General features: G+C 32.9%; 3 protein-coding genes across 4 annotated transcripts; 2 read left to right on the top strand and 1 right to left on the bottom strand.

Moving 5' to 3' along the window:
* The first annotated feature begins 1,026 nt into the window (after positions 1 to 1,026).
* On the top strand, positions 1,027 to 14,502 carry LOC109536894 (sialin). 2 transcript variants are annotated; one of them, XM_019903344.2, is made up of 9 exons: positions 1,027 to 1,154; positions 8,931 to 9,136; positions 10,046 to 10,282; positions 10,339 to 10,644; positions 10,710 to 10,853; positions 10,922 to 11,057; positions 12,962 to 13,203; positions 13,271 to 13,484; positions 14,301 to 14,502. In XM_019903344.2, exons 1-9 carry the CDS (start codon positions 1,151 to 1,153, stop codon positions 14,408 to 14,410), a joined length of 1,599 nt encoding a protein of 532 aa, XP_019758903.2. In that variant the 5' UTR covers positions 1,027 to 1,150; the 3' UTR covers positions 14,411 to 14,502. The 2 variants fall into 2 exon arrangements, with proteins under 2 accessions (XP_019758903.2, XP_019758902.1); XM_019903343.2 differs by lacking the exon at positions 1,027 to 1,154 and adding an exon at positions 5,159 to 5,640.
* LOC109536903 (sialin) lies at positions 14,412 to 19,587 on the top strand. The gene is made up of 8 exons (XM_048664238.1): positions 14,412 to 14,519; positions 17,484 to 17,660; positions 17,739 to 17,904; positions 18,103 to 18,251; positions 18,302 to 18,445; positions 18,502 to 18,634; positions 18,694 to 18,938; positions 19,432 to 19,587. The coding sequence occupies exons 1-8, from the start codon at positions 14,412 to 14,414 to the stop codon at positions 19,585 to 19,587; spliced, it is 1,278 nt and encodes a 425-aa protein (XP_048520195.1).
* Positions 19,588 to 19,623: 36 nt separating this feature from the next.
* LOC109536893 (2-hydroxyacyl-CoA lyase 1) lies at positions 19,624 to 24,234 on the bottom strand. The gene is made up of 9 exons (XM_019903342.2): positions 23,850 to 24,234; positions 22,554 to 22,695; positions 22,296 to 22,453; positions 21,888 to 22,202; positions 21,642 to 21,826; positions 21,369 to 21,582; positions 21,120 to 21,305; positions 20,113 to 20,348; positions 19,624 to 20,022 (listed from the first exon to the last, which is right to left on the bottom strand). The coding sequence occupies exons 1-9, from the start codon at positions 23,901 to 23,903 to the stop codon at positions 19,803 to 19,805; spliced, it is 1,710 nt and encodes a 569-aa protein (XP_019758901.2). The 5' UTR covers positions 23,904 to 24,234; the 3' UTR covers positions 19,624 to 19,802.
* Positions 24,235 to 26,173: the final 1,939 nt, after the last annotated feature.

The following is a 26,173-nucleotide window of genomic DNA, read 5'->3' as shown; positions in this document are numbered from 1 at the left end:
ATATTTTGAAATTTTTTTTGCAGGTCTATGGAAAGCTCAGTTATTTCTGGTAAAAAAAATTACAAAATTATTAGCCTACACACAAAGAAAGTGTTTGTTTTTTCCCTTTTTTGACTGAAAATACCTTATAAACATTTAGAGGAAATTTTTTGTAGCTCCAAAGCAGTAGACGCATTTTGAGTTATTGCCTGTCTGTGTGAATTTAGCTATCTAACCATGTTAGGTAAAATGAGAATTGCTTCTCAAATAAGTTCAGGATGACAATTTTTCTTAAATTCAGTTTTATTGGATTCTTACAAGTTTTAAGATTTCAGTTACAAGTTCACATTTATTTCATGGAATGGTAACGACGCGTTGTAAAAAATACCTCATTCAATTCAGATGCCAGAATAATTAACCTTTCACAAGCACTAATAAGAAAGTCAACAAATAGTTCGACGCAGGAGCAGTGTAATTGGCAATATTCCCAGCTTTTATACACAAAAGTTTAAAGAAAATTTATTGGGAATGTAATTTTGGCGCCGTCAGTATTACTTAGTAATTTGAAGCAACTGATATATGAAACGTGCACTTGTGATGTAAAAATACCGATTACTAATGGATATAGTTTTGAAACTCAATTTTCATTAAAATATTGAATTAAAAATAATTTAGAAATCGAGAATCTTCTAATAGTTTTTAGATGAAAATTTAATTTCATTATACAGTGCTGATACACATTTCTTTACAAAACAACAAAATGTACTTGTGTTCAACGCATTGTTTAAAGTATGGAATTAAAAACAACTGAGTTAAGTTTGGGATTACTATGCTGATTTATCGAGGTTCAAAAGTATATTTTCCAAGGAACTGATTCTATTATTCTAACTTAATAATTAACTTCCGCCGTTAATAAATTATGTACTCCACACATGTTAAATTACATCAGATCATTAATACTAATATAATACAAAGATGAATGGATTGAACCGCTCTCATTGGCCCTCTAAACTGAAGGGTCGGCTCACCCAGGTATAAGACCGACCAAAAGGTGAATATGTATTGAGAAGGAGACATATATTGTCGTGTTTACCAGCTACTGGTGTCTAGGAATAACGCTAATGGTTCATAAGTGAGAAGTTTTATTGCAAGTTTCTTCGTTTTATTTGAAATGGGTGAGTAAACTTTCCAATCAGACATTTTCATTGTAAATAATATATTTTTTGTGCTCGAAATGGTTAGTTTGAAGACGGTAAACTATATAATAGTGCGGAAGCAACGATATTCAATTGTTCGCTTTCAAACATGTGGTTTCGAAATTGGAAAATGTAAATTTGAAAGCTAAAAATCATTAATTCATAAGATTAAAACTTCTGTTCTATTTGAAATGCTTTCAAAATTGAAAGTGTTAGTGTTTTTTTAAGCTAATTTGCATTAAAATCTTCAAAACTACGAATTTTAGGAAACGACGAGGGAAAAATGTTTAGTAATAAACCGGTGAATAAAGATCCACATTTTAGAGATCTAAATTAATTGAAATAACCCCCCATATTTCTAACATATTTGTTCATAGATTAATTCGGAATATATCTAATCGAAACAGAATGGGCTTTAAAATAGCATTTACTACGGCATTGGTTTTACTGGGACTACAGGGAGTTTGATGTGTTAGCGCAATGATAATTGAGCATCTTGAGTATCGCTGTTCAAAACTACCTATTTATGATAATCATAATGTTAATGATACGCTCTGCATGGATAAGAATCTAATATCATTTGATTTTTCGTCGAGTTTCTTAAATAACCCATTATATAAATATTTTTCAAGTTCAAATTCGTTTGATCACGTAAGTGGAAAACAACTTCATAATCGTTCTGGATTCTACTCACTTTTAAAACCCGGGTTATCTCGCAATAGTTATGAAATATGAATCAAACAACCGTTGAAATAATAATCTTAATTGTAAGAAAATATCATACAAAAATAGTTTGTGTTATCTTGGGTGTTTAACAATTACGCTCTTATTTGATTAAAAGTTATCTGCATTTTACTGGGTATGTCAATGGCGTCAATTAGTAACTAATGGCAAGGTTTTTAATTATTGACAAACACATTCATTCTAGGTGAATATCTATTCCCGATAATTGCATTCCCGGCTTTTATACTCTGTGTACTTACATAATACAGTAAATAAAAAAAATATTCATAGTGATTCTGATGCCAACCAAGTTTTATGTTGTCAATAAAATGTATGGTACGATAAATACATACAAATTATAAACAAGGGTCATTTTTCCTCTAATTTTGAGTAATAAAAGTAATTAATATCTGCAAATATGTGACAAATCCTATTAGTTCTATATGCTAGCAATTCACATGTACCATCTTAAATCAGTGTCTCAAATGTGTTTGCTAAAAGGTTTACTGAAGTAAAGCAATTATGTACCGAGTTGAGATGCGCTAATGCGGATTAGAATTTTCGAAAGAGGAAATAGGCGACAAAAGATGTAATAAAGTGTGCATGTAATTTTAAATTACATACACACTTCTTTACATAAAACTTGTTTAATTGACAAATATAAATGATTATTTAGATTACAAGTAGCTTTTATTAAATAATTAGTAGTCGCTCATGTAATTTTCAAACTTTTCGCAATGTTGTATATCTACTTAGTTCGAGAGCTAACAGTTAAACACGGAAAAAATGTGAGATGAAATAAACATCTTTTCTATTGAGATGGATTTGATGCCTCTTCTACAAAATTTAAATATGTAAATACTCGTGATCATGTGATACCTTGATGATGCGTGACACCTTAGTGATAGGTTTTTTCATTATGTGTATTATTCAATGAAAACGGTTAATTAAGTCGTACTCTGGCAATTTTTTTCGAAGCGCAAAATAGAATATTTCTGTGTCTATAACTATTTGTAAAGCGCACGAGGCCAATTAGAAAAATATTCAAATTCAAAGTGGATCTGGCATTCGAAACTAGAATATCTGAAAAACGATTTTACTACCATTAGGAACAATTAACTCAAGGTGTTTTAGAACGTTCAAAAAGCAATATTTCCACAATGTTTTTCCATAGCACGTTTTTACAAAGCACATCTCACCCAGAGCAGATTTCTCAAATTTGCAGCACCTTAAAAATTCCAAGTAAATAAGAGAAAATTTCAAATGTTGTCTTACTCTGCCGGTTTCTAATAGCGCGTACATTCAATAATTCCAACCAATTTTGCCGAATCCAAAATGAAGTAGTAACTATTTTTTTATGGAACTTGTAGAGCAAATAGTACTTAATTATAGGCGATTTTTTTTAACTTTAGAAGAAAGAGACCCGAACAAAGTAATTCGACAAAAGTACAAAGCAATATAAGGAAATCACAAAGATTTGTGTCTTAAACAAAATATTTCAATTGATTATGTTTTATCATTCAGGACGGAAAAATATTAGCTTCATGCAATAGTTTGCAACTGTGTTTGATAAATGTTTTATGATCTTTTGAGCTAGTGACCTAAATTGTTACACAAGCTAATCTGTATATTGGTCGAATCTCCAGAACTCGCCATCTTATTTTGATGTGATTGTTCGCGTATTACTTTTTCAGTTTTTTTTTTAATTTTTTTTATTAACGTGTAGTTACTTAATATGTACTAAACATTTTCTGATCGGACGCATTGAATTCATGTTGCTGCAGTTTAAGGACCGAGTCAGAAAAAGTCACTACACACAAAAACCGTTCTAACTCTTCACCAAGTCAAAAAACCAAAATTCCAGTCATGGAAGGCTATTTCTTAGAACCTCTGCATAGTTTTGACATGAACTGTACATATGTTTTAGTAAAGAAATGGAGTCTGAATTAGAAGTGCGTGAATTAATAATTAGAAATTTTTATCAAAATCCATCGTGGACCGACCACCGAAAAACTAAAAATAGCCACATAGGTAAACGTTCATAGAACGACCGTATCACGCGTTATTAAGCTGTTCAAGCAAACATTAAATGTTAACCGAAAACTGAGTTCGGGTAGCAAAAGCGGATTTACAGTCGACAGTGAAGAAAGTTGTCGAGAAATTGGAGAAGAATCTTAGATTATCCAATCGGAAAATGGGCAATAAATCAGATTGCAGTGAGAGCACCATACCTGGAATCAAAACCAAGTTGGGCTTTACGACTTATAAAGTTCTGACGACGCCAGAGAGAAATGCAAGTAAAAATCTAGAAGCAAAAAAAACGGGCTCGAAAATTAAACATTGATTTTTTCCAAAAAAAGATTGCTGTCTGACGGATGACGAAACGTACGTACGTTAATTGGGAGTTCTCCCAGCTTTCGGGTCAAGAATTTTACGCAGGACGTGAGCGCGGAGGTGTCAATGAAGAGTTCAGGACTAAGAAAAAGTCAAAGTTTCCCCAAGACGTTTCTCGTGTGGCAAGCCTTGTGTAGCGGTGGGGACCCAGCAAATATTTTGTTTGTAACGAATGGAACGATTAACACTCAAATTTACGTGCTCCAAAAAAGATTGATTTCATTCATGAAACAACATAAAGTCTCAACTTTCTTTTGGCCAGACTTGGCTTCCTGTCACTACAGTAAGAGAGCTGTAGAATGGTGCCAAATGAATAAAGTTGTTTTGGTGCGTAGGAAAGCCAACCCACGAAATTGATTGAAAAAGAACAGCTCTGAAGGGAAGCTTAAACCTCACCTGAATTCAAAGTAAGGTGGAATAAGAAAAATTTAAAAATTTCTGTCAGAAAAAATAATTTCAGCTTTTTTTTATTACTCATAATAAAATCATCTTTAAAATGCTTTTTGCTTCATTGGAATTTCATCAAGGGTTCGTAACCCGGCCTTTTTCTGACCTTTTCTGACTTAGTCATTAGGATTTAAGGCTTTTTAAGTGCGACATACACACAATATCAGTTAGTGAACGTGTTAAAAGGAATGTTCATTTAATTTGTGGCAGCTGGTCGATTAATAATTAATTACGTCAACATATCGTATCATCACGTATCATCGCCATATTTAATAAATGCCCAAGATCTATTTGGGCGCTACTGATACTGGTTGAAGAAATGGTCAATCAACCATATAGATAACTTATCTGGAACGAAGTACAGGAATCATTATCATTCAAACCATTTCCTGTTTGATTGTTTAGTTACATATATGTACACTTTGTATTTGGTTGGGCCCCCTATATAAAAGTTTAGTGCGGAGCTTCGCGCAGATGCCTCGAAACATTGGAGGAAGTTACGTGGGTTCGCTTATTTTTAGTGTGTTTTTAGACTTTCGTGTCTGAAATTGAGCGCGCGCGAACCAAACTCGAATCCCAAATAAACATTAATCCAATATAATTTGGAAATTCCAATAGCCTTGCAAGTGTTGTGTTCTGCTCTTTCACTTAATACGAAAAGTAGAAAATCATCTGTTCGAATCAAGTTCTGTGTAAATGAACTTCAATTAACATGACTTTGGAATACTAATTGAAAAGTTCAAATTCCCATGTGATCGCGGGTGAAGTAAAGTTTTGCAACTTGAAGAACTTTGACTTTTTGCATCTTGTTTGCAAAAAAATGCGGATCAGTTGACCGGTTTCACTAAGAAAAACACCGGGATTCAGTTAGCATCAAATTATTAGCAGATATTCAGCATGGGTAAGCCATCAGTATTCAACATCAAAATGCTACATCCGGATTCAGAATTTCAAATAAATGCATTTAAAAACAAAGAACATTTTTGCTGTCTGTCGACTTAAATTCATGTTTAATTCAAACTGAATAATTAATATTTCTATAGTTTAATCTGAGCAACATGTTACACAATGATTTAGCGACCAGTTTCTTAGCATGAACATGCTTATATAAAAAGTCAATACTTATGCAAAATTTTACTAAAAATCCCTACATTGCTATCAATCAATGTTTAAATCCAATACACATTGACAATTATTATTAGCAACAGGACAATGCCATGTAATTTTGCTCTGCGTTTTTCTCTGCTTAAAATAAATGTGCTTACCTATACTTATATACCTACCTACTTAATTAAGTTTTTAGTATTTCTCCAAGGCATTCTGCGACTGTTTATTGATTACAATAATTAATTTCTTAGGGAAGCTTCAATGCAATGGAATGGAAATTCAAAAGCAATAGTCCGGGGTTAACCCCTTTACTTTGGGATTAAATATAAATTCGCTTTCACCCTTATTTTTGCGGTTGTACCTACTCGTATCTGTAAGTTCAAGGTGACCTTCTTTACGCCCTTCCATTCCCCCATTAGGAGCTTCCATTCGCAACCCTCTACTCATTCATTAATTCCGTAACGCACAATTTTGCTTACAGTTACAGGCAGATTCAAAAAGTTAGACATCTGAAAATTATTTTTGAAAAAGTTAGTGGCTTGAATTATAAATTTACTTAACTGTTTACATTCACAAAATTTAAACAACAATTCGACTTGCACTACCTGAATCGTATTATAAGCAAATTAAACTAAACCTTGACACTGCAGACTATTAAAATTTCAGCAGTTGAGACCTTGGCAATGTTAGGTCATATAAAAAATTTACAGCTTCATAACAAAGGCTTAATCCAGTTGAAGCATTAAAAATGCAAATAACGTTATGTAGTCAATAATTTTTATTTTATTGACAATACTAAAGACACCGCTGTTAATAACAGACCGGTAAATACCTTGAACCATTTGCTGATAACCTTGTATTAACTCCAAATGTTCAATTGCTTGCACACGAAGGATTATTCGATTATGGAAAGATATGCGTAGACGGTCTGGGTTAAATTACAAAGTTAATGTACAAAGTGACTTTGATGACTTGAATCACAAGAACTGGAATCAGCGAATGCGCTTTAACCAGCATAAACAAAAACATTTAATTGGATTATCACAGTTTTATTTTGTTTTTCTGTTCATATCATTTCGGTTTATTGTATGATTAACTATACCAGATAGTCTTCAAATAAAAACATACAAGTTATCATTTAGATAAATAGATGCTCAATTTATTTCCGAATACTTCTTCAGCGCAAATATGTGGAACTATGAGTTTGTTCAATTCTTATCTTATCTATAATTTAGCGAAAACATTCGCCAGACTAGATTGAAACAAATCGATTGGTTTAAAAAGTTCTATGTGTTCACCCAGTGGATAAAACCCTCTGTATAGCTTATGAGTGAGAAATTGAAACAAAATATGTAGATGATCCTAAGCAATGCCACTTAATTTGAATTGCTAAGTGTTCAGCTCATAAGGAAAAAGCATACTTTTTCAAATACTTATGTACCTTGAAACCGAAATGTTAAATAATTAGCTAGAGCATAAACTGGAACATGTCGATTTATTTAAAAAAGATTATATGTATTAATAAACGAATCCGAGAAGTAATAATTATTTCAATGTAGGGTCGTAACCTGTAACGGTTATAACACAAATCACAACAATTACAGCATAGGCATAAAGAAATTATTAGCTTTTTATATGAAAAAAAAAGTTTATGAATGAATTACATAAGAATGATAGGGAATAAGCGACGTCCTTCTAACTAATTTCACTTATTAACGTAGACGTTTATTATTAGTTTAATTATATACTTAATTATCAGCATGTAATTGCCGACAGTGAATTTAAAAGGTGGAAATACAAAAAGCAAGTGTAGCTCAGATCAATAAATATTAATAATTGTCAAAAAATAATAATTTTGCTACTTACACATAAATTACATAAACTCGTAGTTAAAATGTGCTTGTAAAAAAATTATGAATATTGAACACAAATATTTAGTTAAAAGTTATCGTTTCACGTTATTTGTAAAATAAATAACATTTTAGCTGTTCTTCATTTGTAATCTAATACAGTCCCTAGAAAAGTAACGCAATTTGTTTTTACCCTTTAACAATGGATGTTATTATTTGGATCCAAAGGTATTTAGCTTAGTTAGAGACATTCATTCATATTAGTAACTATTATACATTCATTTTAAAAATTAGACCGATTTTTTAATGAAAAATTGTAAAATAGATAGGTAGTAAACTTTTCTAAATCACTGGTTTCCAATTCAACATTGATTCATCTCTTAAGTCAAAATTTGTGATTCTCATAAGCTTTCTATTTTAAGACTCAGGCAATTATGGATATTTTTTGTTAAATAGAAAATAGTTTTATTAATAAAATTCGCACATGATTTAATTAATTTCTTCTATATGTACATTTATCCGATTTGTATCCAAATTAAATTTTTTAGTTTTACTTAAGTCATTTCTTTGATCATTTTAGGTTTTCCGAAATCAAATATTACTTAATAATTTTCAGATAACAACCAATAATCTACATCTACAAATATCAGGTTGTACCTCAAGGATTTGCAAACATTGTGACTCCCACATTCTTTAAATTGATATTAACATGTGTTACCAGATTAAAAGTTATTTGCTATTTATAACATTTATACAGATAGAATTTCTAATTTGTGATTGTCGGGTTGCCAACTGCCAACCAAAATATTGCATAATGGTGTTATAAAATAAGTTTTTTAAGATTAAATTAAATAGCTGATCGCTGAACTTGACGCTGAACTTCTTAAAAGCCATGTCAACATCGATATGTTGGCTGAATATTTATAACATGAACTTTGATTATAAAATGTGTTTAAAATTTAAAGTTTAAATGTGTAAAAAATATTTGTTTCAAATTATCAAACATTTCGTCGACTGGGGTGCTCAACTGTATTAACCGACTTTGATAACAAAACAGAATCTTGAAGTATGAAAATCTAATTTAGCCCCGGGTAATAAATCATTGAATTTAAGGCTGTTTTCTGCTATTGTTTTATTTAAGGATGCTGTTTGAAAATTGAAGAATATTGAATTTTCTTTGATAGAAATTATCGAAAAACCACTGTTTCAAAAAATATTTCTCTACCTTTTTTAGGTTTTAAAATTCCAATAAGATTTTGGATCGCCGTCATGGTGTTTGCCTCAACCTACATAAATTACACAACTAGGAGTAACATGTCAATTAGCATTACCTCAATGGTAACACGATCCAAAGACAAAGCAATTCCGGAATGCAAAAGAAATGAAACTCTTCAAGCTACGAGTAATGCAAATAGCTCAGTAGTTAGACCTGCAGCAGATGTAAGTATAAATGACAACTGTTTTGTCAACAAGTTTGCCGGATAAAATTATAAATTATTGTAGATGTATAATACAAGAAAATTATCTGTGCAATATTTTGCGATTTTTATTAGTCTTTTACGAATTGTTGATACTTAACTGGTGTTCTTTTCGAAATCCTGTACTCTAATAGGACGTAGGTATTTATGACTATTTGCATAATCCACCTTAAGACAGAGCACCAAGCAAATAATTAAATATGTATGCATTTATCCAGTTTCTTATTTATAACAGTCTTTAATCCATTTTTTATGCAATCATTGAAACCGGCATAGAATGTAAGTATATTCAGCGTTGAATATTAATTTCATGTTATTTTTATCGGAATAATTTAAATACAACATGATATACCTAGGGCATGGTTGAGCAAAATGTAAAATGTTAAATGATTTAAAACTCGTGGATTGATCAGGAATATGAGTTCGATAAGAGCTCGATTAAAACTGCCTGATAATATGTTTATTGCTTTTGAGATATCTATTAAATGGAAGATAAAGCTATACGCACAACTAGAAAAACGTTTATTGGTTGTAAACGCTTTTGAAAGTCGTTTAATAATGTCAAGGTAAATCAAATGCATCTTATGTGCAATTATTGTGCATATTTACGCATAAAAATGCAAATGTTATTTTAATCAGATTGTTGAAGTTGTCTGTTTTCTTCTTTGTGAGTAATATGTAGATTTTACTTAAAAACTGCTAACATGTTATTTATAAGCTGAAACACTTCTGCTCTAGAATTTGTGCACTCGTACTCGTATAATATATTATTTTACACTTTTGTTATTGTCTGGTAAATGGCAAGCCCCATTTTTGCATGATAATGCACTCCAATATACCTTATTCATTATTTAACATTGGCAATTTTTAGTTTGGCCCACGTTACGATTGGGATGAAGATATTCAAGGATTCATCTTGGGATCTTATTTTTGGGGGTACGTAATATCCAGTGCTCCAGGAGGATTTATTGCTGAATGGCTAGGCCCATTCAACACCATCTTTTATGCCCAAATCGTCACTGCCTTATTTAATTCTCTATCTGTGTATGGGGCACAGTGGCATTTCGGGGTGCTGATTTGTTGTCGATTTGTTTTAGGACTAATGGCTGTAAGTTGTAATTGATCAATTCGTATCGGTAACTTTGGTAATTATATTTCTTTTAGGGTCCGATTTATCCAGCACTTCAGTGTCTAATTGCACGGTGGGCGCCACCAGCGGAAAAGGGTAAATTCGTTAGTGCTTTAATGGGCAACACATTGGGCACATGTCTTACATGGATTTTCGTTGGGATGGTCACTGCTTCAGCTGGCTGGGATTGGGGATTTCATTTCTTGTCCATTCAAATAGCAGTCTTCTGTGTGGTCTTCTGGTTCATTGTAGACGACAGTCCAGATGAACACAAATGGATCAGTGAGGAGGAAAAGAAATTCATTAAAGATTCCCAAGCAAAAACGATTTCCAAAGGAAAGGTAAATGTTCCAGCTTCACTGTGTGCAGGCTTATCAAAATTAACTGCATTGTTTGCATATTACAGGCTGTTCCTCCTTACCTCAAAATGTTCACTTCGCTTCCATTTTGGTCGCTCTGTATTTTGCATTTCGGAAACTTGTGGGGTTTGTACCTTCAAATCACCGGAGTTCCCAAATTTATGATTGAAGTCATTGGCTTTAATATCAAGGTAAGTTTACAAAAATTTAAAAATCTGCCCGAAATGTTGCTAACTTTTTCCTCCTGCTAAATTTTTAGGCTTCAGGAGGTCTGGCTGCTTTGCCTCATCTGTTGAGAATGTTTTTCGGAATGGGTTATGGATATCTCGGAGATGTTATTAAATCGAAGACCTCGCTGGGAACAACGCTCACCAGAAAGTCTTTTGTTTTATTTTGTAAGTTACATCACAATTTCTTTTTTCAAACTTAGCCTTTTTTCTAAGCGATTGCTTTTTATTTTGAACAAATTGATTCAAAAATAGTTTTGAAAGTTCTAGGCATGTATAAATTATTTCTGATCTAAATAATTTTTTTCTGCTTTATTCCAAATAAAAGAAAACATAAATGAATCAATGTGCATCAGTACACAAATATAAATGAAACTATTTACGAATCAATATACAGTGCTTGTTGGAAGAATCGCTTTGGCAGCAACAATTATAACGTGACCTCTTTTCAATTTAGAAAAATTTAGATTACCAACAGAATAAATAGCCCATAACAGAAGACGGGTTTTCCATGTTATGTAAGCTAATTGACTTAAAAAAGTGAAATAATTTTAAGTCATACATTAGGGTCACAGACATAAAGGGTCTTTTAAAATGATTGATGTGATTTTGGTAAAAACTATCGATCGAAACCTATGAGCCGAAAAAAATTAGTACTTTGGACTTTGGCAACAAGATCGGGGCTTCCTGTTTATTTCTAATTTGTTTCATAGAGCCACGTGAATGTTTTTGGGCAAGTTCACAAAAATTTCATGTTTGTGATTGTTTTTTTAGGGACCTTTTTGTTAGTTTCTGATCTGATTATCCTAAAATCTTTCAAAAATCGTACTTTGTACGATCTTTCTTCGATCTACTTTGTAATCACGTAAAATATGCTTGAATAAGGTATAATTAATCGAAAATGCTTTGTTGTAAACTTTCAGCTTCGCTGATTTATTTAAATAATATGTTGCATCAGTTGTTGTTATTATTTTCAAAATTTACGTCTTTTTTGCTTTTGTAAGCATAAATAACTGTACATAAGCATTCTTAAGCAAACGGATCTTTCGATTAAACGTTGCGGAAAATTCGAGCAAAAACTGGTGTTCCCTATCTTAGAAGAATCAAAACGAAAGACTTTGAACTACCAAAAAAAAGCTTAACTATCTCTTTGAATATTTATTCACTAACACCCTGAATTAATCCAACTTCAGTTAAGGGTATTCAGAATGAATTTATTTTGTATTTTTACTGCTTTAAATTTAGCTATGATATTCTTATATTTCCTGGGTCTCAGTCAAAGTGTGAAGTAAAAATTTTTTGAATATCGTTTATTTCATTACGTTTCGGCGAGACAACAGCGCCACCACCAGATTGAAAATGTACACAAACTACAAACACCAATTCACAATTAAAACATGTTGTATAAAAACAATACTTTATAAAGTGTTAAAACATTCATCAGTTTTTGAGGGAAAAAATCCTTCCTTTTGGGAGAGCAAAACACTGGAAAAACTTACCTCATGAACTTCCCAAAAACTGATGAATGTTTTAACACTTTATAAATTATAGTTTTTATACAACATGTTTTAATTGTGAATTGGTGTTTGTAGTTTGTGTAAATTTTAAATCTGATGATGGCGCTGTTGTCTCGCCGAAACGTAATGAAATAAACGATTTTCAAAAAAAATTTACTTCACACTTTGACTGAGACCCAGGAAACATAAGAATATCATAACAAGTACACGCAGTCAGAAAAATAAATCAGAATTTAAATTTAGCATACTGAATTTCCTATACCGGACTTCTCTAATTAAAGGATCTGCACATTATACGTACATTTAATATGTAATTCAGTTATTAGTCAATTTAATGAAATAAATATAGAGTACACTGAGCGAGTAAGTGCCATTTTATTAATTGACAAAACTATCATCCCATAATCAGATTAGAATTTACCAAAAAAGGAAGACATTTGCAATGAAAAATTATCAAATATTTTGTCAAATTCATTAAAATATTGCAAGTATATTTAGGGCTTAATCACTAAACTTAATTGTTCGATCTGGAAGTGAATTGAAGTTTTTATTTAGCTCATATAATTCCTGGAGTTCTGCTGATGTGTATGACTTTGGTGAAATGTGACCATGTAGGAGCTGTGCTGATCTTGATCTTCAGTATGTCGATCAACGGCGCTGCAGTAGTAACAAACTTACAAAATGCCCAAGATCTCGCCCCAAACTTTGCTGGCAGCATATTTGGAATAATCAGTTTAATTGGAGGAACTACCGGATTTATTACACCTGCTGTGACCGGTGCACTTATGAAGGAAAATGTTAGTTCATCTAATATACCTTTCAGAACGAACAAAATATGCTCAACTGGCCATGTTTGTTTTTCAGAATGGAATTAACGAGTGGTCAAAGAACTTCATAATTGGAGGAAGCGTCTATATCGGTGCTGGTCTATTTTTCATAATATTCGGAACAACCGACATTCAGCCTTGGAACGAAAAAGTGCCCGAAAGTGGCGCAGCAGACCCAGTTCCTCTCAAAACCATAATTGTCGTTCAAGACAGCGAAGAAAAAGCCGAACCAAATGAAACAACAAAGCTTAGTATGTAAATGATTGATATTTTGACTTGTGTGAGTGTGATGTAAATTGTTTTAAATATAAGGAAAATAAATTAATTGAAAACATTCACGTTTTAGTATTTCGGAAACTCTATAATTTTTTGTATAAGTTTCACGTATTCAATCGACAAATATCTAAATCTATCTTTCTTCGAAAGAAGTTAAAATATTCATAGTTACTGTTGAAAATGTTCACGATGTTCACAATTATATCGGAATTTTTTTAAACAAGCGGGAACGTAATAATTATTGGAAACATGTCTAGTTGCAACCAGTTTTATCGGAAAAATGTAATTTATCATCTGCCGGACCTCGCACCTTCAATTTCTAAATACCTATCAATCTTAAATTCCTAGTAAATAATTAAATTCAGATATGGAATGAGTTTTTGACCGCGTAAGTTTAGACTGCTACTTATTATTTGTGCTGTTAAAGTTGAACGAAAGGAGCGAAACAGTCTTCGAAAAATGTGAAAAAATTAAGCTCGAATTCACCCAAAATCGATGTTCGTTAATTTAGAATAAAATGTGCAAAACGTTTTCTCATTTACAAAAAATCAGAAAGCTATGGAAATGTGTCAAATTATAATAGGAAAATATAATAAAATAATAGGAAATAATTCACAATAAGCTGATTTGCTTTGATGATCTTTACGCTTATTATTTGTAAATTATATCAAATAAGTTGCAACTTGTTGCCTGCCAAAATGCACCTTTTGCTGACCTGTAATAATATTTTTAACGTCAGAAATAAATTGACAGAAATGTTAACTTTAACATAAATTCTACCAAATAATTAGATCTGAGAGAGAATGGGTTGCGCGAAGTGTTGTCAGCTAATTCCCACCCGCTATTTGATTATGGCCATGATATTTTTCACCACCTACATCAATTACACAACAAGAAGTAACATGTCCATCAGCTTGCCAGCAATGGTTATGCCCGGGAAGAAATTTATAGCTGAATGTAAGAAAGGCGAACATACGTCCAATAGCACTCAAACTAAACCTGAAGACGATGTAAGTATGAGTGTAATTTCATGTCAATTTGTGAGTTTCTGAGCATCTCTCTAATTTAAGCAATTGATATTCGAGGAATAATTCACCGAATTTTAAAAAGCATTTTGATCTAAATGAAGCAAAATATTTTAGATTATTTGGGAATGCTACTTATCCACTACGGATTTAAGTTTACAAAGGCTTGGCAAACTACCAATCAGTTATACGCGAAAAAGCATTTTAAAGATGAGTTGTCTTAAAATGGCTTCTCAGTTATATTTGATATAGGACACATTTGGTACTCAAATTACGATTAAATGAAATATTTACCATTTATTACCCGGTTTTCGGTAAAAAAAATGGCTGTAATCGCTCCCTCGACTTTTTCATTTTCATAACATCTGTACAATATAGGTATACATACGCTATCATTTTAACTGTTGTCGCTTTGATAGATAGATGCATAATTCCCCGGAAGTCGCAGATTTATACAGGGTGGTCCTCAACTAATGTCCAAAAATCCACTGGCATTTTGTTTAGGCAAAAATATTGCGTTTTAAGCAAATTTGTCTTATCCGAAAATTAATAGATTCCGAGATACAGTCTCAAAATGTAAATAAAAATTTCGTTTTTTCTGAATAACTTTTTAACCAGTTTTACTAGTACCACAAAAATTTGTGTTTGGGAGTTTTTTAGATCGGCAAATCCAAATTCCCTATTGATTGGCTTGTAGTTTTTAGAAGGCGCTAGCTGCAATAGTCTGGAGCCATTTAAAACATCAGAACTTTTTTGGCATTTAATATATCGCTTTTTTGTTGGAAATATCTGGTTCTCCAATATTTCCGATACTAAAAGTGTGTACTTGATTCAAGTCGATATCTGTCACCGTTTTCGAGATATTTCACATTGAAACATCTAGTCATTTTTTGAACTAGCTCAAATTAGATCCCTAATACTGTCCTAAATTGACTTATATTACGTTAAAGTAGTTCTGAACGCGCCTAAATAAAGACTGTCTAATGTTTGTTAAGTTTTGTTTAATAGAAAATTTGCGCAAAAAATTATTTTAATTAGACATCCAATTTGAGATAGATTTCCAATTAGTTCAAAACATCACTATATGTTTCAATATGAAATATCTCGTAAACGGTGAGAGATATCAACTTCGAACAAGTACACATGTTATGTTTAAAAAGTATCGTAAATTGTGATTTTACCAACCGTATAATGATATTTGAAACGCCAAAAAAGTTCTGATGTCTTAAATGGCTCCAGACCATTGCAGCTAGCGCCGTCTAGAAACAACAAGCCAATCAGTAGGGAATTTGGATTTGCCAATCTAAAAAAACCCCAAACACACATTTTTGTGCTTGAAAAAGCAAACATTTTTTTGCATTTTGACACTCTGTATCTCGGAATCTGCTAACTTTCAGATAAGACAAATTTGCCTGAAACGCAATATTTTTTCCTAAACAATGTGTCAGTAAATTTTTGGACATTAGTTGAGGACCACCCTGTATACGCCCATATTTAAGTTCAAATAAATGCTTGAAAATCTGTTAGTGATTCTATTAGGATAATAGAACGCAATTCTTTTAAATTTTAACCTTGTGTTCTTTAGGAACATACAGGAGAGGCGAAACCCAAAGTTTTACATTTGCATGTATAACATTTTTGTCATGTCTTTGATTGAAACCAATTTAGATTCTTGGAAAAAATTAAGATCTCTTGGGAGTTTTGTACCGAAGAGAAAACTGTTCAATACTTCACAGTTATAGAGTTCAAATGGTTCTAAAATGCAATAGTTACACCAGTTTTTTTATTGTTGCGTGTTTTATACCAAGTTCAAAGGGAATAAGATCACAAATCGCACTTACCATTAGTCTGCCCATTTTCATAGACAAATGAATGATCAATTTCTATGAAAGCTAAGTCCTCAGACCTCAAACAAAGTTCAACTATCCAAATAAAATACAAAAAGTCAAAAATGTTCAGTTCTTATCGCTAACTGACGGCAAAACGTCAAAAAATTACCAATTTGAAAACTTTATTTTTTACGCTGAAACCACACTACCGATCAGGAAAACACTACAAGACAATGCAGAAACACTTTAACTTTCAGAAAATCAGTAGCTTTCTGCACAAAAATTAGAAGAATTTCGAGTTTCTTGACATGTTGTCGGAGCAAATCGCAGACACTCCTTTCCACACGCCGTTACACAATAGACTAAATCTGCGGACTAATATGAGAAATGACGTGAGTTTGACGGCTTGTAACTTGATAACAACAGAAACTTTTCTTAACAGATTCAGAAAACAGAGAAAACTATTTTTTTTAAATAGAAAAATATAAACAATGACAGCCGCTTACGATGTTTAAAGACGCATTTTGAATCTCCTAAACCCCTATAAAACACATTCCTTGAGCATCTTCTTCTTCTAACGACATGAGAAAAGCGAACCGCTTTAACTTTGACTTTAACAAATATTTGTCGTTCTGCGACTTGATTTCACAAATGAAGGAATGGCTCAAATGAAAATATTAGGGCATTATGATATTAAATTGTATATACTTTCCTGACTGTGTTTCAATTCCAAAAATCAAATTCATTCCAGGGTTTCAGTCATTTATTGTCTCTATTTATCATTGTTTGCAAAATGCATGCCAAGGCTTAAAGCAGCAACAACGCTACACATAAAAACTGATGATGGTGGAAAAATACACCGAAACGTATTTTGATTGATAAATAGAGACTGAAATGACTGAAACCCAGGAATGAATTCGATTTGGATTATGATATTAAAGTCATAATTTTAGCGCAAACCGCTAGGAAAATATTACGAAAATTTTTTCAGAGTTCAGCCTTCAAACTTTTTCTGTACAAAAAGCTATTTGTTAGGAGTAGGTACACGGATATGAACCTTTTCTAATATTTAAACCTTAAACTCACCTCCCAAAACATATCAACGTCATTTTATTTCTAGACTGGAACAAAATATCCATGGGACCAAAAAACTCAAGGTTTTATTTTAGGAGCCTATTTTTATGGGTACCTTATGGGCAGCTTGCCTGGAGGTGCAGTGGCGGAATGGCTGGGCCCTTATTGGACCATAATGACTGCCACAATGTTTTCGGCAATTTTGAACAGTATTTGCGTCTGGGTAACCCCCATACATTGGGGAGCTTTGTTCACCGTCCGGCTTATTATTGGTATTTGTGGGGTGAATAGTTTAATTTAGGTTTTAGTCAATTCATTCATAAACTTAAGGCGCTTAGGGTCTCGTTTATCCAGCTCTGCAGTGTCTTATAGGCCGTTGGGCGCCGCCTCAAGAGAGAACGAAGTTTGTAGCCTGTTTAATGGGAAATACGCTTGGAACTTGTTTAACTTGGGTTATTGGTGGTGTGGTAACGAGATACTATAAATGGCCATGGGGCAAGTTATTACATTCATTATTACACTGATAAAGCGGTAATACAAAAAAAATGAAAAAATTTTTCAATAAAACAGATCATTAAAAAATTCATAATTTTTCCACCGCTTTAATTTTTTTACATCCAAAGTATCTAGAATTCAAATAGATTTTAACTAATATTAACTTGTAGGTTTTCACGTAATGTCCTTACAAAATATAGCATTTTGTGTCATCTTCGGATTACTGACTTTTGATAGTCCTGAGCAACATAAATGGATTACCGATGAAGAACTTGAGTTTATAAAGAAGTCCCAAGAAGGAAAAGTTTCCAAAACAAAAGTACCGAAGTATTCTGTGTTAAAAAATTTATTGTACACACACCATTTCAGGCCCTTCCCCCATATAAATCCATATTAACATCGTTTCCTTTTTGGACATTATGCGTGCTACATTTTGGCAACTTGTGGGGACTTTACGTGCAAATTACTGCTGTGCCGAAGTTTATGAAAGAATACGTTGGGTTCGACATCAAGGTTATTTTATTCAATTCGAAAAACTAGGATTATACACGGAATTTGTCACTGTTTAGAACTCGGGAGTTTTATCTTCCCTGCCCCATCTGATCAGACTTTTTATGGGCCTGGGATATGGATTCTTGGGGGATTATTTGAAAAAGCGAAACTTCAAAAGAATTATCATACTGAAATGTTTTATAATCCTGTGTAAGTACGTAGACACTAAAATCAATTTTTACTGAACCGTATTTGTTTTGGTCATTTAGCCCATATTGTACCGGGAATTCTTATGGGACTGCTGTCGATTGCCGAATGTAACGCGCCAGTGGTAGTGGCTTTGCTTACATTGAGCATGGCAATAAATGGGGCTGCTGTCGTCACCAACTTAGCTAATCCTACCGATTTATCCCCCAATTTTGCTGGAACGATATTCGGCATTATCAGTTTCATTGGTGGTGTTACCGGATTTATAGTTCCGTCCATAACTGGTCAGATAATTACAGCGTTTGGCGTAAGTAGAAAATAATTTATAAAGTTTGACTTTCTACAAAAAAACGAAAATTGTTTATGCGAATCAAAGTTGAGTGAATACAATCATATTTCGGTTCGTTTGTTTTAAACACCGTTTCGAAAACATACTCCAGAATTCAGAGTATAACAGATAGATCTTTTTAAAATAACTTTCTAGTCTTTTGGAGTATTATATTCACTTTTCTTTTCTACTTACAGCAGAAAAATCGAATTAAACTTTTTTAAACCCCAACATTTTTAACTCATTAAAATAAACCTTCTAAATGGAGCAAGCATTGGTTTGTAAGAAATGTTCCGTAGCGGACGTAACTATTAAAAATGTTTTTTCGTTCAATCATTTCATTCTATTTTAAGTTGATTGATTCTAATCAGGGAGTTGGTGTGTATACTTGAAATACCCTGGTTAATAGGGTATTTCCAAAGTTCTCGGTAAAATCACACTGAATATCGTTCCAATGGGGCATTTCTTCCAGAATAATGGAAAAGCTTGGGGTAGCATCTTTGCACTTGGAGGATTGGTATACTGTGGATGTGGAATATTTTTCATAATATTTGGAACTGCCGATACCCAACCATGGAACGAAAAGAAGGAAGAAAAAGCTGATACTTCGCAACCAGAGAGAACATAAAATTGTGTATGTTTGTCTGAATATATAAAAATGATATGCAACAGTGTGTGTCTTTTTAATTTTTCCTTCGCAGGAATTTATAAAGTACTTTACAAATCTACACGACAAACCTACTGAATCTTGAAATAATGAATACTATTTGAAACGTACGTATACAAAACCACTTCCTTGTTAACAACTTTACAAAATCTCCCTCATTAAGCCCACTTCAAATTTTAAAGTTTGGACTCTGTTAACCAGTTGAAACTCTGCGGTTTTCTATCTGCGGTAGGATTGATGATCACGTTAATGATGGTGGGTTCATTTTGGTTTTGCAAAGCTTGCTTTATTGCAGTTTGTAGCTCGGGTACTGTTTGGACAAAGTGTCCAGACTTTCCAAACAGAGCCATCATATTATCGTATCTCGTGCAACTGGACAAACATCCAGGAGGTGTACTAAAAATAAAAAATTATGTAGCGAATTGTTGGGTTCAATTAATCTCCTGAATCTGTTCGAAGTGTACAAACAACTACACTGATACTTACACTTTTGTAACATCGCCACTCTCCTGTATATCTTTGAAAACCTCCGGTTCCATTCCGGTGTAAATTCCAGAATTATTTACTATAATTACGATTATTGGCAATTTGTATCTGACCATGGTTTCAATTTCCATGCCGGAAAACCCAAAAGCTGAGTCGCCTTCTACGCAAATTACTCTTTTTTTGGGATCGTAATGTCTACAGTAAAGAGCCGCAGCAATTGCAAATCCAAGCCCCACCTAAAGCAAAGTTGAGTTTACTTCTTAATTAGTGAATCTGCACGAAGTTGATGAACATTCTTGTTTCACTGCACATATTGGACAAAATTTTAACTATCTTAGACTATACTTCAGTCGAAATTGTAAACAGAAAGACCAACTAGCCAGTCGATTAAAGAATATCGGTAAAGTATTTATATCCGTGCAAACTGAAAACATTTTAAAAATTAAAAAGTTAATATATCACTTCAGTAATTAAAACCGTGTTCAAGGTTCAATTTAAAACGTCATTTTCATCATTTCATCATTCAGTTCATTTTTCGGCAGCTGCGGTAGTGAGCTCTTTAGGAAGTAACACACATAATTAATACTTTTTTAAACATTTAATCTTCCTTAAAATCGAGCGATTTGCCGAAAGCAAATGCTGCTTTGGCATTTTATTAGATAATATACTCGTTGTAACTTGGCTTTAATATTAGAGATATGCATTATATTGCCAGCATTTCTCGCATGAGATTATTTCATAGTATTCCATAACTTCTTGACGAAATAGTGTAGAATTTCATAAAGAACGGTGAAAATGGTTGAATGTTTAATTAATCAACTTAAATTCCCTTATATCATTTAAACCGCTAGGAATGCTTAAATATCTAAACCACCTCCAGCAACAATACCAATATTTGCAAACACTTTGTTTAAAAAAAACTTAGAGAAAACCAGTTAACCTTTGTAATTAGCAGAAGCTGTATTAAGTTATATTAAATAAAACCGATAAATATATGAATCACTTACCCCCATTGTTCCAAAAGTTCCAGCATCGAGTCTATGTCTTGGAAGCTTGTTCAGTAACATTGATCGACCGATATCCATTGTGTTCGCACCTTCGCTAACAATAATGCAGTTTTCTGGTAAATTTTCATATGTGCTCTTGAAAACTGCATAGTAGTTTAGAGGTGTTTGGACATCGTTAGCCATTGCCTATAAAACAAGTGATTAAAGTACGGTAATTTCATCGTCAACCGCAACTTGCATAATACTTGCCTCAACTGTTCTTCTATTATCTTCACTTTTCTTTCGCAAAGAATTCCACCACTCATCACTGCTGGAAAACACAAACTGTTCCTGCTTCAAACGAGTTACCAGCTCTGCAACAGCAGGTTTTAAATCACTCTGAATGGCTACCTCAGATTGAACACTGTTGTGTAATTCTTCGGCTGATATATCGATCTGAATGACTTTGACATCAGGAGAGAATCTAGAAACCTTCAGTATCAGCTTTTTTAGCTCCAAAAAAAATTTGTTAAAAGACATTACCTATTTGGCCTTCCGAAATGAAGAATCCAATTCAGTCTGGCGCCTAACAGTAGAATAACATCGGCGTTTTGAAGCGCCAAAGATCTAGCTGGTTGAATGCATTTATCTGAAGTGTCTGATACCACGCCTTTTCCCATTGGAGTGGCCAGGAATGGTAAATTAGTCAAGCCAATTAGTTCATTTACCTTGCAACAAAATTATTGTGGGTCAATATTCTGATAAATTTTGAAGAGTTGTAAAAAATACCTCCTTCTCAGCCCTTGCATAGGCTGCTCCTTTACCAATAATGACCAGCGGCCGTTTCGCAGTTGTTAAAATCTTCACAGCGTCCTCGATTTTTTTCGGATCTGGATATATTGTAGGTATAGCAGAGGGGCCGTACTGTTTAGGAATATGATTAGAGTCGACTCTTCCTGACAAAATGTTAGCCGGAAAATCCAAATATGCGGCACCTGGTCTTCCGTTTTTGGCCAATCGAACTGCTTTTTCCACATGGAGTGGTATGAGTGAAATGCTTGGTGGTCTCGCCGAATATTTACTATAAGGACGGGCTAGTTCCACCTAAAATTTACAAAAACACGTAAATGAAAAAAGTTCGGAAGTTTTATCACAAAATTTGCCATAAATGGGGACTGGGATTGAATTGATGAGCACCTGGTTGCATTCTTGGAATCCTCCAATACCTTCATGGTCTTGAGGGGCTGAACCTCCAATAACCAAGACGGGCCAACAGTTTATTTGAGCGTTGGCCATGCCACCAAATGTGTGAAGCAGGCCAGGTCCCGAAACGCATAAAACAGCACCGGGGGTCCCTTGGAAAATTAAAATTGATCTGATTGCAAACTATTTCTTTTATTGTCATAAAATAGGTTTTATGGCAATATACATCTTCCTAGCTGAAGAAATAGGCACCTGTTAAGTATCCAATGGCTTGAGCAGCATAACATGCGGCCTGTTCATTTCTCATTCCAATGTAGTGGATATCGGCCATCTGAAGAGCCATGCTCAGCTCGATCACCGGATATCCAATTATTCCAAAAACAAACTCAATTCCCTATAATAAATTGATATTAAATAATACTTTTTATAATAATAATTTTATTAATAATAATAATAATAAAATTTATTTGGCTAGCAGGTCTTCACCTGCTAGCTGATACTAAATATATGATAGCTGATACTAAATAGAGTGTTAAAGTTTAAGAGGCAAAATCCTCAAGAAAATTTTGCCTTGAAAAATATGATCATGTGTTTGCAAATGCTTCATTCGATTTCTTAATTTTTTGAAAAACACTTTAGCCGTTTTGGAAGGCAAAAGTTCTGTAACGAAAAAATTATTTTTTTGTTGTTTTTTTAATGGAAGGCATAGGTTCTGTATCGTAGCAGTCCAATAAAATATGAAATGCACTTCGATTTTGTTGAATTGAGAAATTGACTTGTTTATATTGTGATATAATTGCCAATGTGTGTATAAAGTTCTAAAAATATACGAACTGATTTGTTTTTTAAACCCAAACTAAGTATGGATTATTTTTAGTACCTTTAACATGGCTAATCAATTATTAATTTTAGAATTTATGAATTGTTCAAATAAATACAAACGCAAAATATTACTAAGTAAGTACCCAATTTAAAACCCCAATATGTTTTTTTATATATTTTGCTGATAGGAATCTCTTCTAGGCTTTTGTCCTTTCGGCTCTGAAACACCCTGTTCATGTAGCTATATTCCAGAAATAATCAAAATGAGCAATAAATGGTTGAAAATGGCTATTTGGTTTTGTTTTAGAGTAAAATACATAAAACCGTTCTAAAGGTAATTGACGAGGAAAGAGACAGAATACCATTCGCGAGCAGTGACGCTTGTTCAATACAGTGTTTCATTACCAGCTGTTCTGATTTTTTACACAAGTACAAGACAAGTACAAGAAAAATGTATTTTTAAATTTAGAGACTTGTTTTTGAGCCCACAGTACAGGCAATGTTCTAATATAAATATATATTCCTCAGCTATTAAAAATTTTAACAATGTGAAAAACACTGATAACATGTTCAAATATTTTTTTATTTTCCTCTCACAATTTTACAACAAGATTATTATAAACATATTTAACATTAGTCTAGATTAACATTAATTGTTCTACATTAACCAAGACCTCGAAAGTAGGCCTGAAACATTGAATCAATGATCAAAGTGTTAGTAGTTACCTGGGCTTTTAAAGCCTGAGCCAACACAGTGTTTCCATCAACTTCTTCTCCCATCTTGTCGTAGAACCAGTACAACTGCAGCACAAATTCCTAACAAACTTAACAAACTCAACACTGATAGAGTGATAGAATCAGGAATAATACAAATATTGAGGTTAAAACAGCGAATAGTGATTAGCAGGATTGCAAGATAACTTATTAAAAATTAATTTAATTCAATATTGATTAAGAACTAACATCAAACAGTGGCGTATTTTTAACTGAACACCAGATTGATGATGGGGAAGCAAATGTCACAAAGCTTCTTTTCTGGGATATGAATTTGTTCAATAAAAGTTCGCAAGGCATTTTTGAACTTTGAAATGTCCTCAAGTATTAAAATAATCACGTCCTTGGCTCGAAACTTGAAAAACAATGTAAACGAGTAATTTTTCATAGTCCTACTTATGTTTTTCTTATCTTAAATGCTTTTTGGTGGGATTATCAGTTATTTTCTCTAAAGGTTGGAACGAGACAATTTGTTTCTTATACAGGATTCTGTGGCTTTTGTCTATGATGTTGCTAGCTTGCTTCTGTTCTTATCTTGAAGTGAATGCTTAATTTCAAGCTGTATGTAAGTTCATAAAACTGCAATTTCACATTATTATTTTTACATATGGCGGGGTAAAAAAATTATTTTGAAAGAAAAAAATCAAGAAAATAATAAAGAATTCGGACAAAACACTTATAAAATGTTTCAATAAGAAAGCGCATGGTTGTTTTTTTGTGTGGTAACATACAGGGTGTCCCGTAAGCACATGATTGCATAAAAAAGACTATCTGACCTAATTTTTATTAACAAAAAATGTCTGGCTCCTCTGCTATTGATGGTCAAAGTTCTTTAAAAAAAATATCTTTCTTGAAAGAAATATCGGGAGAATGGTACGATAGTACGATTTTTTGTTGTTAATGCACTAAGCATTTATTCACAATTTTGTGCTCTTTGTAAAATCTAGTAGCATTCATAGGTTTTGGGCAAAAAATATGTCTGTTTTCTTGGCACTTAACAATGTCAATTTATCTCACAAATTCGTTTCGAGTGACCTTTTCTAACAAAGAAGTGACCGACATGGTCAAAGTATAGGGGTTTTGCGAAGACAACTTGCGTGAAAGAGTACGCGTTTACATTGTTAAGTGGAAAGAAAACATAAATATTTTTTGAGCAAAAACTATGAATGCTACAAGCTTTTAAAAAGAGCACAAAAGTGTGAATAAATGATTAGTGCATCAACCTAAAAAAAATGAGTTGGTTCCATCCACCAAATGAAAAGTTCTGGTAGTTTCTGTACGACGACACTCAAGAATTCACCACTTGTCCAAAACGGATGAACTCGATTGTTTCATCAAAATATGAGTCTTTCATAAGAACAAATTCACAGCGAGTTTCACCAAAATACATCGTGCTATTCTCCAAACATTTAAAAAAATATAATTTTTTGGAAGAACTTCGACTATCAATAGCAGAGGAGCCGGACATTTTTTGGTAATAAAAGTGAGGTAAGAGCGTCTTCTTTTGACCCAAATAATATCGCAGTACCCGTTTGATCATATGCTTACAGAACACCCTGTATTAAAGCATTCTATTTACCATAACTCATAAGTCTGGCATTAGGAAATAAAGTACAATCAGAGGATTTCCTCTGATTGTAGGTGCTTCAATTTTAACTCCATTTCAAAAGTACCTAAACCTTTGGTTTATCTATGTGAAAATTGATGCGTGGAATCTCTGATCACCAGCCAATATTTAATGTGTGTTAAGAATAGTAAAACTAATGTCTTCCATGCATGCTTTCCTGCCTTTCCGTGCCTAAAAGTCGTGTTTTTTTAATTTTATACCTCATTTTATAGATTTTTATATTTGGAGCAACAACGCCTTCCTAAAATGTAGGTAATTAACACCTTAAATGCCCCAGCAATGAAAAAATGGACTCCTTAATTCCAGACTCTTTAATTATTTCACAATTTACATACTTTTCATATAGTTTGCCAACGCTGTTTTGGTTACTTCCAGCAGATACAAGGTAGAGGGAGATTATTATTTGTCTCTTACTTCCAGCTTCTGACACATTTAACTGACACACTTAAGTACAGACAAGTCAAAAAATCTAGTCTCTCACACTTAAGTGAAAAGTGTTTTTCGACCGGTGTATGCAATTATTTTGTGTTTTTAAGTTTAGCCGTCTGATTTATGCGAATTAAGAAAAGTGCACGAGCATCTTCAAGTGTTTAAACGCAAAGAGCAGTTAAATTCGAATATTATGTTCGAATTCAGTTCGTGACAAATA

Source organism: Dendroctonus ponderosae, unplaced genomic scaffold (assembly GCF_020466585.1).
Source record: "Dendroctonus ponderosae isolate FM_Combo_2020 unplaced genomic scaffold, Dpon_F_20191213v2 Dpon_F_20191213_2, whole genome shotgun sequence".
Classification (NCBI taxonomy): Eukaryota; Metazoa; Arthropoda; class Insecta; order Coleoptera; family Curculionidae; genus Dendroctonus; species Dendroctonus ponderosae.
Note: the sequence above shows the minus strand (reverse complement) of the source record. Positions and strands in the feature narration are given on the sequence as shown.